This window comes from Pezoporus wallicus, unplaced genomic scaffold (genome assembly GCF_028554395.1).
Source record: "Pezoporus wallicus isolate ANWC-B61680 ecotype Strahan unplaced genomic scaffold, APGP_CSIRO_Pwel_v1 scaffold_3294, whole genome shotgun sequence".
Classification (NCBI taxonomy): Eukaryota; Metazoa; Chordata; class Aves; order Psittaciformes; family Psittacidae; genus Pezoporus; species Pezoporus wallicus.
The window spans coordinates 6836825-6856388 of NW_026635478.1; the positions used below are offsets into that span (position 1 = coordinate 6836825).

The window sequence follows — 19564 nt, forward strand, 5'->3', positions numbered from 1 at the left end:
CCAAGCCTCTCATGTCTTCTACTGCAACATCAAACTGCACTTCAAACTCTGATATTTCTGCCTGTGCAAGTTACACAAGTGACTTCTGAGGCATACCCAAACCGTATTAATTAGCTGACTCTAGCCTGCCATCATGAATTCCCAGTTTTTACTGCATTAGAACAGACTCACCTACCATTTCAAGAGTACAATTTCTGTATGTACCACCTACTGAAAGGAAAATAAAAACACACCAACCACAAGTGAATTCAAACAGCAGTCTAGTATTGTTTGCTCTTAACCTCTATAAAATACCTCTTGTAATAGCATACGCATTTACTTTTACTCATCTCTTTACCACATGAAATACATGTGAAAATTTCATGCTCCTTACAGTATGAAAAACATACTCTATACAGAGACTCAAATCAGCTCAAAGTGGATCTCTAATACAAGACTCAATCAGGACGGAGATACTGCACTGCATGACATTTTACATTTAATGAACACTTCAAGGCCAATCAGGACATATGTGTCTTCTCTGAAATCATGTGCCAAAACTACAGTTAGTAAACATTTTGGAACATGAGAGAACTTTAACATGTGCAACACAGGTGAAAGTACCCAGGGAGCTCTTCCATTCACACAAGAAGAAAACCTCCAACAAAAAAACTCCACACACCTAAGACATCAGCCCACTTAAGGCACTCACACCCCTGCAGGACAATCTTCAGAAGTTCTCAAGTGTCTGAAGATGGCTGGAGGATAGCTTCCACCATAATAAAGATAAGTAGATAGAGAGACAGACAGACAGACACTGCCACAGAGTATGCCAAGGATGAGTTTTATGAAGGCTGAGTAGCATCTCAGCATCTGGAGCCCCTTAGCATAGTATGCAAGATCAAGGAATAGCCAAGAGGGAGGTGGATAAATAAAAGGAGGAGAGCCAGAGTGAAGGCAGTGGTGCACATCTTGCTCTCCAATCCCTTCTTCTGAGCTACAAATCCTTCTAGCTTGTGGTTATGGAATATAGAGTATATAAACAGACAGGCCATCACAAAAACTCTGAAGTTGCTCCCTCACAGCTTCTTGTGCCCCTCCTTGCTGGCAGAGCATGAGAGACTGACAAGTCCTTGACCAGAATAAGTGCTACTGAGCAACAGCTAAAACATCAGTTGTTATCAGCATTGAGAAAAAACACAGCACTGTACCAGCTACTAGGAATAAAATTAACTGTATCCCAGCCAAAACCAGGACACAGTTTTACTGATTTCTAATGGCAGATCTATCCTGAAGTTAACAGCAAGGTGACCTTTGGCATGTCTAGCTCATTTTCTTCTAAGAGAATCACAGACCATGAGGTTGGAAGGGACCTAGAAAGATTCATCAGCAACACTCCAGCAGAGCACATTAGCTGCTATACATTATCAGTGCATCTGATTTCCAATCTCCTCTTGACATAAAGAAACCACACCATCTGTAAACATTTCTAATCATACTATATATTTTTGATGTTAGAAATAATTACTTTCATTTCACTTGAACCAATTAATAATGATTTCAATGTACTCTGGCAAACATGCAGGTACTCGTCCTCAAAGTGTGTGGCAAATCTATAAGCCAGGACATGGTTAACTCCTTACCACACGGTATTTTTCCCTCAGCACATCCTCTAACGTATCCGAAGGATGGCTGCACCACAAGAGCCATACAGGCCAGCTGGAGAACTCTGTCACAGAAGCTCTGTGAAGATAAAGGAAGGACAACCTACAGGTGACTTGAGATGACCAGCAAAGTTTATTCACATGCAGCAATATGGTGAGGAGGATTCATACATGCCTGTGGAGCTCCAGACAGGAGCCACAGCTATTTGGAGCTCAAGGGTACCCACCCCAGAAAGAGGAGTACAGGCTAACTGTCTAAGCAGATATGCTCACAGTCATTCTGTTTATCTGCCAATGCACAAATGATACTACAGTGTGGAACAGCTTGCAAAGGGACAGGGGGGAAATGGTAGACAACCAAGTATCCACAGTCCCCAGTACTCTTCCAACCAGTGCTGAGCATATTGCCTGAATAATACTTAACCACAGACTCAAATCCTCTCACACATAAAATTGAGTTAGTCCAGGTCTCCAGACAGTCACAAACCATTGAGGAACACATGGAAATAGGACATCACCATCATCTTCCTCTCCTCCAGCTACCTTTTGAAAGGAAAGTTCCTCTCCTCAAAACTGGAGCATCTTCTAGGTTGTGTTTTCAGGAGCTAGTTTCAAGTCATGAAGCCATAACAGAGAGACAGCTCTATAATAAAGAAAACAGCTCCACAAGCCTAAATAAATAAAATACTAATTAAAAATGAAAAACAAACCAGCACCAAAACAAAACAAAACCAACCAACAAATAAACAACCCACCAGCAGATGCGCATCCACATTATCATTCTTGCTATTTCTTTCTTCCCAGCTTGCTTAGTATTTGTAACAAGGTATACGAATATGAGCAAGAGGTCCATCCAACAAACCTGGATGTTGCAAATTCTCTTGGAGCCCTATGCCCTCAGCATTACTTTCAAGTGTGCAATAAACAGATCCTCCACGTAAGGTATAAGTGCAGAACTAAAAAGGATTGAAGTACTGGAAGGAGTAAAGAATTACAGGAACAAAATTCACTACCATATCCTATTAGCTAAATTCCCTAGACAGCAGAGAATGGAAGAAGTAGCATACAGTGGAGTACAGGAAAAAAGAGAGGATGTAAATCAGCATAAAATACTGAAGAGCAAGATGTGACCAAATACACTGCTTTAAAGGCAATAAACTCTAAACACCCATCCTTCCTCTACTTGCTATGCCAGAAAGACAAATACACTGATATTTTTCAGACAAGTATTTTTCTTGCTTGAAAAAAGTGACCTCATAAAAAAAATTATAAAGGTATAAACAATCCTTCCAAGCTGCCTAACATAAGCTTATGTTTCCTGTGACTGAAGGACAACAGAATAGCAGCACAGCATCAGTACAGCAGCACAAGTTTTACCACTGTTCTCTCTCACAGAAAATATCTCAGCACCTCCTTTTGCTTCTCTGCTGAAGACATGAATCAGCTAGAATAAAAATATCACTGCCAACTTTTACTTTAAACCATACTGAGAGACAAAAAGGACACTCCTTATGCCGGACCTATCTTTCAAGACTCTTTCTCGCATGTAACTTCTTTAAGTTTCTTTTTTTAAGTTTCTTTCTTACATTACTGCTAGGTAAACTGTACCCTAGATTCTTCAGAGTAAAGGACACATTTTTTAATTTGTAAAATACATTTATTGATAAAGAAGCAATGTAAATATGGATAATGGGCATCATGGTAAGGAAAGATCTCACTGGGTTAGCCATAACCTATTCATTTACTTCTAATTCATGCCTTGACAGGTCTTGGCTTAATGTGTGCTTAACAATACACCTGTCAAAGTTTTTGTTCCTACTATCAAGCTTTTGTTTGCCTTAGGTCTTGCTGACCTTAGCTCAGAATAGGAATTGTACCTGTACTTGGATGACTAGTTCTTAAACAGTCTCTTCTATATTAATAACACAAACCAATAGATCCTTCATATGTATCCACCTTTTTTGTTTACCGTAACACTTCACTGCTACCAGAAAGACAGACCTCACCTTTCTTGAGGCTTGAGATGCTGATGCCTTCTGGAAGAACACAGTGAGCATTCTGTTTTCACAGCACAAACTTAAAACCTAAACACCTTTTCAAAACCTTTGGGAAGCCCTGTAACAATGTTTAATTCCTTACCCCACCCCTCTTACTTGAATTACCAAGAAAAACTGCATGGAAAAAAATACTCATCATTCACTTTTCAACCCTATCCACTGCTTCCTCACTTAACTGTGGTCATTAATCACCATTCTTGTTTTGAAATTATTACTCAGAGTAGACGACTTTGATTTTATACACAGCTGGCGATGACTTCATGCTATGAACAGACTATAAGAACCAGGGATGAACAGCCAGAAGTTTAATTTTCATGCAAATACCCTCAGGAACCCATGCAAAGGAAAGACACAGCACATCACGTGTGTTCTGTATCCCTTACAAAGAGGTCTCTACAGGGAATGCTTGCAACCAAGGAGAAGGTTGGAGACTTCCTCTGTTGCTCCCAGGAGTGTAGATTATACATTTTCCTTTCACCAAAAAGCAACCAAAAACCATCCTCTTGTTTCATCAAACAGTGAAGTCCTCTTCTAACATTTCTACCAGAATTTTTTTTTCATACAAGGAAAAGAAATATGCATGCATGACCTCTCTGTACTCCAAATATATAGTAGCTTCAGGCACTTCACTCCCAGGTGTATTCCTTACAAGTAGTTAGAGTATGTTTTCTTCTCCTCTCAGTTAAAGTGCGACTGGGATTTCATGTTGGCAAATGGCAATTTAACAGTCATCCCCAGGGATTTTTCCTAACCCCACTGTTAGGGGAAACTCTCTCCTCTCTGTCCATGTGAATATAGTCCAGAGAAGGCATTCCCTACCATTATAAAAAGGACACGCTCCAGTCCTTGACTCACTGTAGGAGGGGCAACACAGCTACTTCAGGACAGTAGTACTTGCCCCAGCCAGCCATGTCCAACAGGTTCAAACACTGGAGTAAGCAGAATCTTAAATGCCGACCTCTCAAACGCTGCTTATTACGCATGCTCGGTAACCACAACACAACTTCAAAGAAGGCAAACACTACTCAGAAGGACCCTACAGAGTCATAGCTGTAACTGAGGTGCAGTATTTGCTGCAGAAGTCAAGGAAAACCTAGTATGAAAGATGTAACAGACATGACACTGGCATTTGCTTCCAAGTGAGAGTGTACAACACTAAAGACCTCCAGCTTCATTGATCACAAGCTCAACTCAATATGGCTAAAAGAGACTAATGCTTTTGTCTCTCAAGAACAGTTTCTTCATGACTACATGCTTCCCCAGTTCATTAACTATCTGGCTTCTTTTGAGACTTAAAAGCAAAATAAAACCCCTTGGCTTTGCTTAGCCAAGGAGAAAGTGAAAAGAATAATGAAGCCCACAAGGGCTCCAAGTTCACCTCTTCAGCTTTCCAAGCTGGTAGATCAAAAAAAAAAAAAACCAAGTTTTTAGTATTAGCTCCTAGAAGATCTACAGTATCCTTCTTCATCCAACATTATCTTGCATGTTAAGAACACATATAAAAAAACAGTCCAAAACAGAAATCTTCTCAAGCAGGCCTGTGGCAGATCTGGGGTCTCTAAAAAAATCAACTCACTCAATAGCCCACGCTGCTTTCAAGTAATAAGAAGTATCTGAGGCTGAAAAAGCCTTATCTTTATGCGCGTATCTTAATCACAGAAGTGATTAAGCATGCAATACTCTGAAGCAGTCACCAGATGTCACCAGATCTCCAGAGACTCAAGGAAATTCAGCAGGCCAACGCATACAAAGAGATAAGGTACGTATGTAGCCTACATACACAGCTTCAGGTCGAAAGACAGACTAGAAAAAGCATCTCGGTGACTGAGACAACTTCCCACCAAACAATGCACGCATTAGGAGTTAAAGGACCTGCACTGGCCATCTATGCAATGCCTTCCAATCCTTTTCTCAGCTATGTGGCTACTATCTCTTATGTCTCACTTCCCACCTCAAGCCCTGTATCCTTGCACCTTAAACACCCACACAGGAACACCGCCTCTGGAAGCAATCACGAACCCTGGTTCCCAGTACTTCCACAGCTCTTGTGCAACCCAGATTCACTCACCACATTTAAGGCTGGGGGGAACTGAAACTCTTCGTCACTGCGTTCTTTTGCATACGCAAACTACTCAGTACCAGATGTTAATGCACCTTCTAATTTGGTCTTTCAAATTAAAACTTCCTTATTTCTTTTCTGGATTTGGGTTCCATCACTTACATTCTAAACTGTCACTGGCAAGATCCAGGTTCTGCCTTTTATACAAGGCAGGACTCCAGCAAAGCATATTCTGCCCACCCGCAATGACCCAGCCTGTGGCTGAGATGAACGCTGTGCCAGCACCAGTGACCTTAACAGTTCATTCTAAACTGGCAGTGAAAGTGTCAGGAATAAATCAGATACAGATTTCAATATCACTCTCTGTAAAGCTCAAAAAAATCCCAGCAGTATAACCAACACACACATTCTCTCCTTGGTCGAGAGGGACTGCAGTATCAGCCTCCAGAACATCCATGTTTGGCTTTCTCCAGTTTAGTGGCCTATCTTTCTGCCCCTTCTGCTGGAAACAGCGGTCAGTGCTGCACACATCTAGACCCCTATGAAGCAGTACGTAATAAATATCTGTCCCAATGGGCTATCGTAGCATCAAGAAAAAAAGAAAACCAACCAAACAAATAAGAGCTTCTGTCCAAAAAGTGATGTGATGTTACATCACCTCTGGAGATGCCTGCGGAGCAAAGTGGCTGCCTCATCTTCTCAGCGGCCATGTGTGAACCAGTGACACTCAGACCAGGTAGTGCCTAAACTCTCTGCTGTTTGAAGCCACATCATTTCTCCCAGTAGCACAGATGGCTAAACATCCCAACTCCTTCCTCTCTGTCATCGCAGGCACAAGCAAGCGCTGCAGCCAAGGTATGCATGCACAGCAAGCCTCACATTTTCAAAAAGCATTGTCTCACCGAGTGTCCACTCACACAAGTTTGCTGACCCACACTGTTTCAAGTGAGAGGAGCTCAGCAGCAGGCTGCTCCAGACAACTTCCTTCCCAAGGGGCTTTCAGATACTAAGCACACTGCATGGTCTCCACAAAAAGAGTTAGCTAGAAGCCTGACTACAAAATGTACAAACAGTTTTTGGTAAATGTAGGCATGACAATTCTGATTTAAATCTTCACTTCCCTTTGAACAGAATAGAAAGAACAAAGAATGCAGGAGAAGAAAGAGAAGAAGACTGGGAGAAAAAGAAACAAAGCAAAAAGACATGGAAGGAATTTACAAAGTCCACTGATACAGAGGGATGTTGTCAACACAGGGCTCAAGGACCCACACTAGCCTCAGCCCACCCGCCCCACAAAACAAGAACAAAATCTGCTGTGTTAGAAACTCCCACAAGATAATTGATTTCAAGCAACTGCACCCATACACAGGTAGCTATGCCTCCGAGAGAGTAACACACAGATGTTGTTAAAAGCCTAAAGCCAAACTGGAGACTGCAGTCCATTATATATCTGAACATAACACAGCACCTCTCATCAACAAGTGGTACAGGGCAAGCTGGCATGCTTGGAGCTGTAGTATCTTCACAGTAGATGGGCCCACTGCAGTGAGCATTAGTAGTACATCTCTAAACCAGTTCCCACGCTATTTAGAAGACTGGGAATAATTAAAGTAAGGTTTGAAACAAGACAAGTAGTGAAAAATATACATGGAAGCATGAACATCAGCAGGAACCTCGGGATACACAAAGCACACACTCTGTTAGGTAAAAACAAAAAAAAATAAGGCCTTTAAAAACAGTGGAAGAACAATAGCTTACCTTTCAAAAGGGGCTGAAAAGTTGGAATTTCCTGCAGTTTTATGACATCAGGATCATTGCTGACATTCCGGGAGGACTGTGTCCCTGGGGCTACCACCACAATGTCATCCATTTTTGCTCGCTGCTTGGCTGGTGATGGAGATGCTGGAAGGATACGTGAGGTAAAGGGAACAATCAAATCAAGAAGGAGATTCCATCAGAATTCAACCCTAGGCAACCGTCACTATATTTAACACAGCTCAGGTACATTTTTTATAGCATAAGCACATTACTGAGAGCACCGAAGTACCACAAGCTCCCTTACCCCCTTTAAGAACACATGATGTTCAGCACAGGTCTGTTAAGACCCGTGAAGGGCAAGCCATGACACACCTGCCCCACTGACACACTCCTTGGTACTCTCCCCCGAGCTCTGCACGCCGCTCCCCGTGTTCCACGCCCGCCACCAGGCACAGGGCCCTCAACCCGCCGCCTCTGCCTCCCCCGACCCAGGCGGTGCCGCCCGAAAAAGGCCCGGCGCTCTCCCTCTCTCCCGCCCTCCCTCCCAGAGGAAGGGCCGGGCCGCCGCCAGCTGCAGCCTCGCAAGGGAAGCAAAGCCGTTCCCTTCTCCACAGCAACCGCCTCCCCGCCGCCAGGCCCCTGCAGCGAAGCCGAGCTTCGCACCGCCACACCGCCGCACCCCCTTCCTCCGGGCCGCGGGCAGACAGCACGAACCCCGCTCCCCGCTCGCCTCGCCCCGAGCAACCACCTGAGGTGCTGGGCTCGCCCGCGCGGCTCTCGGCCTCCGCGCTGTGCTCCGCTCCCATTGCCGAGCCGCCGCCGCCTCCTCCCCGCCCTCCTGCAGCGCGGGGGGCAGCGGCACCCGCCCGGCTGCCACCGCCGCCCGCCACCGCCGCTCGCCGACGGGTCTTCCGGCTGCGCCGGCCGGCGGCTGCGCCCGGGTCACGGGCAGGCTCCGCCCGACGCGGCGGGCAGGCGGGGCTCTGCTACGAGGCGGAGGCTGCAGCGAAGGAGAAGCGGCGGAGGGCGGCTCTCAGAGGGTGGGGGATTCTTGTCACTACCTCCCCGGGCCTGCGGGGGACCCGGCTCTCGGCTCGGGCCTCCTGCAAGCTGCCCTGCCGGAGCCGCGGGGAACGTGGCGGGGAGCGAACACGGCTCGGGGCAAAACATTGCTAATCTAATTTTTAATTACGGGTATAGTCATCAAAGGTCTGGACCACCTCTCCTATGGGGAAAGGCTGAGAGAGTGGGGGTTGTTCAGTCTGCAGAAGAGAAAGCTCCGGGGAGACCTCAGAGCAGCCTTTCAGTTCTTAAAAGGTGCCTGTAAGAAAGAAGGGAGATACTTTCTAGCATGGTCTGTTGCAGTAGGATGAGGGGCGATGCTTTTAAAGAGGGAGATTCAGGCTGGATGTGAGGAACAGATTCTTTACAAGGAGGGTGGTAAAACACTGTCACAAGTTGCTCAGAAAGGGTAGATGCACCATCCCGGGAGACATTAAAGGATGAGCAACCTGATCTAGTTGAAGATGCTCATTGCAGGGGGGTTGGGCTAGATGAGCTTTGATGGTCCTTTCCAGCCCTCTGATTCTGTATTAATTTTCCTGTTCTAAGTCAAACCCTGCAAACCCCAGCATGCGGGGTCTTCAGCTCATACTGCCTGATAAATGATCCTAAAAGTCTTTTCCAACCTAAACGATTCTGTAACTCTGTAAAGCAACCCCTGGTAGGTGGGCCATGCTGTTCTCCCATGGGTTGCTTGGTGGGCTCACAGACATTCCCCCCCCCAAACTGCAGCCCGTTGCCTGCAGCAGGGCCCCAGCAGAGTCCCATGCAGGAAACAGCCATCCCAACTGCCTTTATCCTTGTGCTGGGAAGCAGGTAAAGGAAAGATATGCTGAGATTTCAGACTGACTGTTTTCATATCTGACACATAGGAAAAGAAGCCACACAAATGTCTGTGACAGAAGAATTGCCTATAAATCATAGCACCATCATACAATCACAGACTGGTTTGGGTTGGAAGAGACCTTAAAGTTCACCTAGCCCAACCTCCCTGCCAGAGGCAGGGACACCTTCCATGACACCAGGTTCCTCCAAGCCCTGTCCAATGTGGCCTTGAACACTGCCAGGGGTGGGGCATCCATCAGAATGGAATACAAAATAAAATACAGAACAGTGCTTGTGTGTGCTAGCTGCTGACTGAATCTGTTCCCTGCTCATGCATGATGCCCAGCATCATCAAAAGCTCTGCACTGAACTCAGCGTCATTTCTCTTGGTTGCCTTTGCTGATTGCCACCACACTTGTATTAAACACAAAAATAATGCTACTATTTCTTGGGAACTGTGCCTCACAACTGTTACCGAGGTCAAGGCTGTGGGAAGGCAATCCCAGTCCAACACCACCTTTTGCTAGCTGTAGACAGTACTCTGCTTTTGTAACCTAATAATAATAGACCTTTCTTTCAACTACCTGAACAACTGCCTGATTCCTGCCAAAATAACAAGTAAATAGTATGAAAACAATATAATTTTTTTGGGGGGAAGAACCAACTACTGTTGGCACAAGTCAGTTTACAAACTCGAGTTCCTAATCTGCAACATGCACACACATAATTAAAGTCACACCCATGAGTAGTCTCAGTGGCTTGTATGGGAGGACTGGCAGTGTTTAAACATAAATGCAGCCTTTACAGCTGAAGTGCATGACATCTGTAGGGCTACAGCCTAACCAGTGCCTGCCATAAGGTAATTTGACATTATCTAACTCAGACAAATGTTTAAATTAACTGCTTTGCATCAGCAAGTTTACCTTCAATTCACATCCCTTTTGCTCCTGTGTAATGGACAACTCACTCCTCTCTGAAGTGTTTCCATATATTATTTTGAAAGTGTGAATTTGCTGTACATCACCACCCCAAGGAGTTTTAATTTATCTGTCAACCAACGCGTGTCTATCACATGGAATTTTACCACATGGAAACCATTTTTAAAATAAAGGTATATATTAGTGTGTTAGATGTGTAAATGACTTCTTTATTTTGTTTCTGATGTGGATACAATGCAAGTCTTCTGTGGCATCCTGTATCAAGTGCCTAACTGAATGTACCTGAAACAGTGCACAGCTATATCTATATTAGAATATACATCTGATGTTTTACCTATATTACCATAACCCAAGTAACTTAAGGACTTTGGCAAATATTTTATACCATTTCTTATCTGTTTAATTTTTCCTTTATGACTTACTCAGTATATTCAATATACTCAGTACTCAAAATACACAATCATGTCATCCCATGCTCTCTCTTTTTCCCTGTAATCATATTATATATCACATCAGCCCTGCTCATATCCCCGTAATCATTTACGCCTGTCTCACACAGTAGTCTCTGCATAGGGCTTCACATTCACTATCATTCTGGTACCCTCACACCCCTAACCCTTACCACTATCCCAGCAGTCCCAGTGAAGAACCTTTCAGTTACAACCACTCCAGCCAGACATTTAGCCTTTTTTCTTTCCAGCTTCTTCAAGCTTGGCTTCTTCCACCATCACTATGCAAGCAAAGGCAGGTGGCAGCTGGGACTCTGCCCAATGCATAGCACAGGCAGTATTTGTGCTTGCTGTTGGTATTCCATCCCATAGGTCATTCACTGTGTGACACAGTTCATAGGTGACACTTAAAATGTTCACATTCTCTTAGAGCATTTTAACAGTGAAAATAATTGTACCAGCTTATGAAATAAGGGAAACCTGGCTACCAAAATCATTCCTCTACATTTCCAAAACTGAGAAATACACGTTTTCTTAAACAAATGCAGGTGAAAAATCAGGAAAAAGTACCAAGAATGCAAAAGTCACAATAAAACATGAGGAATTGCCCCAGATAGGCTATTTGATGTGCAACGAGATGATGGGCTCAGCCTCTTACAGCATGATGTCCAAATAAAAGCCAACATAAAGCTGTATTAGCAAAGGAGACAGGAACTGACTGAGCATGAAGAACAAGTCAGCCACTCATCCCTTGGCCTGGGCCCATGGTGTTAGGCATGGTGAAGGGCAGGCAGCATGGAGAAGGATGTGCCCCCACTGCTGCTGCTGGCACTGCGCCCCTTCCAGGGATCTCAGAGAAGGAAGAAGTTTCACCTCAATTTATGTTTCTTTCTCCACTGTACAAAAATCTGTGGACAGGCTGGAGAGGGTCCACAGAAGGGCCACAAAGATGAGCAAAGGACTGGGAAGCCTGCCTATGAGGAAAGGCTGGGAGAGCTGGGTTTGTTCAGCTGGGAGAAAAGAAGGTTCAGGGGAGACCTTACCACCATGTTTCAATATTTAAAGGCTGGCTATAAAGGTGGAGTCTCTCTTTCTACAAGGAGCTGCATGGAAACGAGGAGGGGTGATGGGCACAAGTTTCTCCTGGGGAGATTCCAACTGGACTCAAGGAAAATTTTTCACAATGAGAACAACCAGCCCCTGGAATAATATCCCCAGGGAAGCAGTGGATTCCCCAGCACTGGACGCTTTTTAAGATTCAGCTGGACAGGGGCTGGGACATCTAGTCTAGGTCATGCTTTCCCTAGAAGGGCTGGACCACGTGATCCTCAAAGTCCCTTCTAACCTGGTAGTCTGTGATTCTATGAGATTCTTTCAAATAGACAGCAGATGATTGCCAGACACAACCAGACTCCCTAGTTTCATTATACTACCCAAACCATTACCATGTGTAAAATAACCTGCCCTTTGGTATCTCTTCAGGTAATGGACCATGGTTAAAAAGAAAATGTATTTTATTTACAGACAACTGTATTATTCTAACTATTCATAGCATGCTCATCCTTTTAAAGATGAGAGACCTGAAAAAAAGGGGAATATATCTTAAAATCTTTTTATTCCTTGCACTCCTTATTCTCTGGGCCAGTTTTATTCTGAGACATTATGTTTCTCCCTCCCCCAAAGAAAGCCAAACCAAACCAAAAAACCCAACAAAACAAAGAGGAAATGAAAGACAAAGATTCCCAAGCAAAAACATTACTTAATCAAGCACTAAGGCTGTTTGAGGGATAAGCCTCCAGTCCATGCTTCCAGCAGATAGGCTTATCCATACAACACCCTTTCAGTAAACACCCTGTGCTTGTCTATGATTTGAACAGGATTACTCAGGTAGTAAAGAGACGTTTACGCATTAAAATACACATATGTGCATTTAGACCAGGATATGCATATTAATCGCTTTAATACAGCCTCCTCTCGGAGGAGCGGCAGGTCAGGCTGCGAGTAGAAACACACCAGCCCGGCCCCCACCGCCTCCACCTGAAGAGTTTCTACGGGTGGCTTTCCCACTGCCCTCGACTGTCGGGACGAGCCCCTGAGCCTGCGAACTGCTGAAAGAGCAGGGGCATCACCGCAGCCACGCCTGGGACAGCGGGAAGGAGGGCAGGTGAGCGGGCGGGAGGCGGGGGCAGGAGAACAGGCATGCGGCCCGGGCCCGCCTCCCTCCGTCCCTCCTCCCGGACGTACCGGCGGCCCGGGGCAGCCGCCGTTTCCTCGCTGCTGCTTTCACGCCCGGGTTGTGTCGGAGAAGAGGCGGGCCCCGCAGGGCCCCTGCTCCGAGAGACCATGGCCCCCGGCAGCGGGCGGTGGCCGGTGTGCCTGCTGGTGGTCACCGGCGTGATGGCGGGGCCACCCCCGGGCCGGGAGTGCTCCGCAGAGAGGATGGAAAACACCATCATAGATATCAACCTCTCCTTGCCCAAAGGCGTCCGGGGAGCGGAGCCCATGTACGTCCCAGCCACCGAGGCTTGTGTCCGCGCCTGCTGCTCGGGGGTAAAGATCTCAGGTAACCCGTTTCTCCCTGGCCCTCTCTGTTGGGAATTGACTTAGGGAGTTGGGCTCGCGTGCTATTCGAGTGCTGTCCTCTGTATTTGGCGTAGAAACGTTAATTTATCCCTCCATGCGCGCTGCGATTAGTAAGTTTGCGGCTGCTGAGCCTGCTTCACCGAACGTGAGGAGAGATCTCGCTGCAGGACCCCTCAATGCTCAGGAAAATAGATGCATCTAAGAAACAGCGGTAGTTTTAAATGTTAAAGCCCCTCAGATCACCAGACTCAGATGTGTAAGCTGCGGTTAGCAGATGCACTGAGTGAGTAACTGACATTTAGTAAAAGTAACTGATATTTTACACTACGTTTAAGGGGGGAAAAAAGGAGTGCTTACCCTTCTCTGAGACCACTGGTTTGCATTAAGCTTTTGGAGCCCTAGAGAGGCAAGTAGAAATGACGTGGTAAAGGTGACCCCACAAGCAGGAATGTGCCAAGCAATTCCTGGGATGGATAAGGAAAAGTGTATAAATAATTTCCTCCCCCATGGGCATACTGAGGAGGTTCTCCAATTTTATCAGGATTTGCAAGCAAGAAATTATAAAGTGATGCCAGCGTGGAGGGAGCAAGGGGAAGGTGAGGGATTAAACTCATTATTTTCCTAAATTCATCTGTACAGGAAGAGGAAGGTGTGACCTTCTGTATATTGGCCCTGGGCCATTCTTTTGCAGTCCTGGGCTGGTTTTCCTGTAGGAATGTTATGTCAGTACTTTTCCTGTTACTCACATGAAGAAAATTTAACAAACTAGAGCTCATTATCAAGACTCTATAAATGTTCTTATTGCTGAAATATGTCTTTATCATGTTTTGCAGGAGACAAGAAGTGCAATCTGATGATTTTTGATGCTCGAAGGACAAGCGCACATCCAAACTGCTACCTGTTTTACTGCCCTAGTACTGAGGCTTGTCCAGTGAAACCCGCAACAGGACTTGTGAGCTACAAAATAACTAGAGGTAAATAACAGTAGGAGCCACCAGTTCCCAAGCTAGATGGGTTTGGCACCTGTGAGTTTTCAGTAGTGACCAGAAAATGTTTGGGGGTTGCTGTTCTAGTAAAATGCTCTAAGGCACGCACTGTAGCTTGAAAATGTTGCTCTTTTGCTTTATGGATGTTGGATGGGCAGGTGTGTGGTGAACTCCTGTGTGGACTCTGCCTCATTGGAGTGACATCCTGACCCTTATGAAATTCCTTCACATTAGATTCAGAACTCCTCATAATTTTCCCTTGCTTAAACCAAAAAGAAGCTGCTTCCATGTTAATGTATTCAAGAAGGAAAATTTCCTGTACATAATGCTGAAGAGTATCACTGAAAGCAATGGACGATGCCCTTGTAGCCTTCTCTGTATTCCAAGGAACCATGCTACACTGATGAACACCATATACATGTGGTCAGAAACATCGAGCAAATGCTGGGCAAGCCTCGAAGCATCACTGTGGTGGTGTTGTGATGGCAATAGTAATGGTTATTTTCTGCTTTCAGTCAGGGAACCTGAAGCATGGATGCAAACTGACTAAACTCAGCTTTATGCCATGTGGGCTGGATGCTCAGAAATTTCTCCCTATCTGTCATGTGCAGTGGGATTTTTTTTTATAGCAACCTGTACTTGTTGACTGATGTTGACTTGCTAGTTCAAACTAAACCTGTTTGAACACTTGAGATAAGAAACTGATAGACTATCTTCCTGCCAAGAGCTCACAAGGTGCTTTCAGTGTGGCTGCTTGAGAGAGCAGATAGTTCTTATTTCCAGAGACTGATCCTTTGCTGAAGAAGAGAACTTTTCCAAGAGGAACTATGCAACAGCAGGATATGTAGAAAGATTATTCATGTACATTACCAAATACTGTGCAAGCACAATCACACAAGATTTGGTCAAAAGCAATGCGCAACAAATGAACTGTATGCCTATAAAATTATCATTGGAACTATTATTTTCTCCAGCTCTTTTTCCCCTTGTTTCAAACAAACAAGAAATGTAATCGTGCATGTGCTTTCATCTTATCCTGCATGTAGTGTAATACTTAGTTAACAACTTGGTTGCGTATTCCTTCTCTTTTAATTTTGCGTTTTTTTAGCTTCTGTAAACACTGAATTGTGAAAAGATTATGCCAACTTCTTTTTATGTTCCTAGTAAGTTTTCAAAGGTAGCACCTGAGTGGTGCTGGCACTGACAAACCTGTCAAGCTTCATTCCTTCATATTAGAATCTGAATGTGGTTACACTGAAAACCAAACTAAAAGGAGGCAAGACACTTTACTGATAATAAAGCAACATAAAATACTGATGCTATGTTAGCAGTGATTTATTTAATTTTCTTCTTTTTTAACTACTCTTGTGGCTGCTAACTAATGGAAACAACCTATGGCTTGGGAAGTAGGATATGGACTCAGCATGGACTCAGCTGCAAAAAGCTATGGCTAAAAAAGAAAGAACATCTCTGGTTTCTGCTGTTCATGTACTTTTGTGGCACTTGCCTTTGCCACCCCACTAAGATACCCAGGCAGGACTGGTGGGTTCTAGCAAAGTTATGTTCAGGAGGTGCTATTTGGTTTTTAGCAAACAATCTGAAGTTTGGTTTCTAATGCAGCTTATTGGATTTGAGATATCAGGAGGACCACTTTGGGGTTTTCATCTCTTTCTAAAGTTTGACTTGTGTAGTGTCCCGGTTCTTCCTTACTAACAAGCCTATCCTAGTACTCCAGCTGTTCCTCTCACAGGACAGGTTTGGGCCACTGCATCTGGGACCTGATAGTCTCAAATGGAGACAAAGAATACTGTGAAATCAAGGTTTGATACTGAAAATGTGGAGTAGAGTTCATGCAGGCAGTTACATTAGTTAATCTGAGTGCTGCAGAGTAGCAGTGATACTTAACTCGTGTATGGGACTCATACACAGCTTCCCTGTATTCCCTCCTCCATCCTTGGAACGCTGTGGGATTGCTCCATGCTTTTCTAGCTGTTGCCCAGGCAAAGGAACTGAAGATGACATAGCATGCTGCAAGTGCTTTGTAGCTGTCACGCTACATCTGCTGTTTGTTTAAGCACACAGGGGGGAGCTCCATGGGAGTGTGTTGGGAACAGGGAAAAAGTGAATTGGTGACTGACTCCATGGTGGTGACAGCCCATTTCCTCGCTAGTGTGGAAATGTGTCCAGAGCTGCAGAAGCAGTCTGGCTGTCTTTGAGCATACAGTTTCTGATTATGCATATACTGTATATGCATATATATATAGTGCAATAACTGAACATCTTGTTATTTAAAGCCACTCTCTAGAAACACAGTATGGCTTTTCTCTAAGTCAGTCCATTATCTGTGTTTAAGATGTTACTTTGGTAACACGCTGGTGCTTGACTGGAAGGTGAGGATAAAAGTTGGTGTCTATTATTGCAGATGTATTTGCTGTGCTCTTGTTTAAAGCATTGAGGTTTTTGGTTTGCTGTTTTGGGTTGGGGTTTTTTATTGACTTTATCTTTTGTGGGGTCTTAAGGCTTGTAAATATACATGGAAGCAGCAGCCAAGTAGGCTTCTTTGCATGTATAATAAAACTGAAAAGATACCATCCCTTTAGATAAGAGTTCCTACTTAGATGAAGTGGCAATGAAAATAATACCTGTTTAGAATCAGTTAACTGCTATGATTATTGCTTGTGTGGAATTTCTGTCATATAACACTCTTGACTTGCTTCCAAATTCTATTAAATGACATTCACCCACGTTTTGCAAGGAATACTTATCGACTTCTGGAGAAATTGTAAAGCGTAATCTGCTTCTTGTGGAGGTCTTCACTGCAAATAGCTCAGAGACTCTTGGAGCAATGTCTTTCTTCTAGAATGGCAGTAGGAGCTCAGGTCTTTCCTACAAATCAGTATGTATATAAAATGGCCTATGAAATGGGGATATTATTGCCACCTTGTATTGTAAGACAATTTTGTGTGTAAATTGATTTGTGTCAAGCAATCACAGGGTGCTTGGGTATTACAAGAAAGGAAGGATATAATTATCTTGACTAGGTAGAAATGTGTACATCTGACAAATAAAAGTGAAGTTGGTGATACCGACTTCTTAACTGACAAGGGCTGAGAATGGTTTGAAGACAATGAGCCTACTCTGCTTTTCAAATCTAGAGAAATGCTTACATGCATGCAATATGAGTATAAAACAGTCAGATTGGGATGATGGCTCTTCACAGGTAAATTCTATCGGAAGTTGCAGTCAGGATCTGATGGGTCCAGGCTTGAGGCCGACACGTCTTAGGACACAGACAGGACTTAGAAGTCATTCTGCATATTTTAAAGAAAGGAAGATAGTGATGCCTCAGTTTCATTAGTGTTTTTGGAGCCCTCTTATATCTTACTGAGAAACACAGAGTAAGCCCGTAGTAATAAAAAAATAATGAAATACTGGTGTTTCCTTTCTGTTTCCAGATACCCATGCCCCAGAGGATACATCCTTCGGAAGTGAGGACTTTTCGTCAAATGAGTATTCTTTGTCTTCAGATGCTGGAGCCTTTATTTCTCACAGCCAGACTAGCCATCAGAATCGTACTGCTGCTTTGCAACAATCTGTCTTTCATCAGGCATTTGAACTCCCAAACCACATGGGCAAGCATTTAGACAACACTGAATTTCATACAGTTTTTCCTGAATATCAAAGGGCAAAACATCCTGAGAGCTTAGACCCCATCCCAAAGCAGAAAGTAATTGACCTGCCACCAAACATGTCTTTTGCTGATCAAAATGGAAACCCTTCTGCTTTGTTCCCCGCCACTCAGTCTAATGTTCCTGAACCAAGCAGTAGTACTCTCACTCCTCTGCCTACAAGTACCACCCAACTGGAATCTCATACAACCTCTCTGCATTCTGGTGGTGCTAAACTTACTACTGTCACCACCACCACCAGAGCTACCTTTCCACCTACTGCTACTGCCAGAGCTAAGCCTGGTATCCCTGCCACCAGCATTGCTGTTACTCAGGTTCCTCTTTCGAGCTCCACAACTTCTGCTTCTGCTTCTACAACCAAGCGGGTGACCACAACTTCCAGATCTGCTGCTACCTCATCAGGGCTAAGAACACCAGCTATCCCTCCTGAGCCAACAGTTGTCTCTTCCAACATTACTAGCCATGTAACCCTCTTCTCTTTTTCAGGTTTCACTCTGTTTGCTAGTGATTCCCCCATGTCTTCCCAAAACAATGCTCAGGGTTATGACCCATCTGATTTAGAAAGCTATCTGCTGGAAAGCCATCTGAGAGGGAGGGGCATCACTCAGCTGGGAGAAAAAAGCAGACTTGTAGCAGCTTTGCTTTTTGGGGTGATATTCTTATTGCTAGTTATTGCATTGACTGGGAAGAAAATACGTGAATCTTTTCAGAAGAGGCATTATACTAGGCTGGATTACTTGATCAATGGAATGTATGCTGATGTATGATATGGAGAGGGGTAAGATTGTGAGGAGCATCTCTCATCTTTGAGAGGACAACTCTAAAATGGAACTGTAGACTGTGGAATCTCAGAAGAGGATGGACTCCTTTTTTGGCCGCTAATGGGAAAGTGGCAGATGGCTTTGGTGGAGTAGAGAAATGCTCTTTCTACACTGAATGTCTGTCATTTTTGATTTATGACTGAATCCTGAAAATAAACACTCACATCCAAGTTAAGCTAAGAAGGTCTTATATTTAAGGAGAAAAAGCATTTTAAGAGCTTAATCTGTACTATGACGAGATTAGTGGCATAGAAGTACACCTAATAAACTGAGTACCTGTGCAGTGCTTGAGCATTTTCAGTGCTTTTCCACCAAATGCTATAGTGCTACATGATTGCCTGGCAATCCTATTTACTCTATTTGTAGCCTTAAAGCAGTACTTAGTAGTAGAGCTTTGCATCCAAATGGTTTTAGGTGCAAACAGTAAAACTTCTGGTATACATACCATAGCTTAATTTTCCTTAGCCACATACAGTTTGTGGATATATGTGTATCCTTAACGTTTTGTTTTTTTTTTCTGCATATATCACAACCTATTGAAACCAAATGGGGCAGACCTGATTTTGCCTTTTCCAAGGAGCCTGATGCCCTGTACCATATTAGTTTTTTTTGAGAGTTTTTATCATATCAAAGTAAAGCAAGCTGCAGTCAAGCTCTTGTGACAAACAGCATGATCAAGTGACTTGGCATATGC

The 19564-nt window shown here is 44.1% G+C and overlaps 2 protein-coding genes across 3 annotated transcripts in view; one reads left to right on the plus strand and one right to left on the minus strand.

Moving 5' to 3' along the window:
• The window catches only part of BORCS5 (BLOC-1 related complex subunit 5), a 67196-nt gene extending 58801 nt beyond the window's left edge, over positions 1-8395 (minus strand). Inside the window, exons 1-2 of one of the 2 annotated variants that reach the window (XR_008974568.1) lie at positions 8266-8395; positions 7518-7661 (exon numbers count right to left, since the gene is read on the minus strand). Coding sequence is in view for 1 of the 2 variants with exons in the window: in XM_057426545.1 (XP_057282528.1) it covers positions 7518-7661; positions 8266-8323 (202 nt within the window). In the remaining variant the exon portion in view is untranslated. The remainder of the gene's footprint in view (positions 1-7517; positions 7662-8265) is intronic. The other variant, XM_057426545.1, reaches the window with a different exon arrangement.
• Positions 8396-13070: 4675 nt separating this feature from the next.
• Positions 13071-19156, plus strand: MANSC1 (MANSC domain containing 1). The gene is made up of 3 exons (XM_057426535.1): positions 13071-13354; positions 14208-14348; positions 17816-19156. The coding sequence occupies exons 1-3, from the start codon at positions 13135-13137 to the stop codon at positions 18814-18816; spliced, it is 1362 nt and encodes a 453-aa protein (XP_057282518.1). The 5' UTR covers positions 13071-13134; the 3' UTR covers positions 18817-19156.
• Positions 19157-19564: the final 408 nt, after the last annotated feature.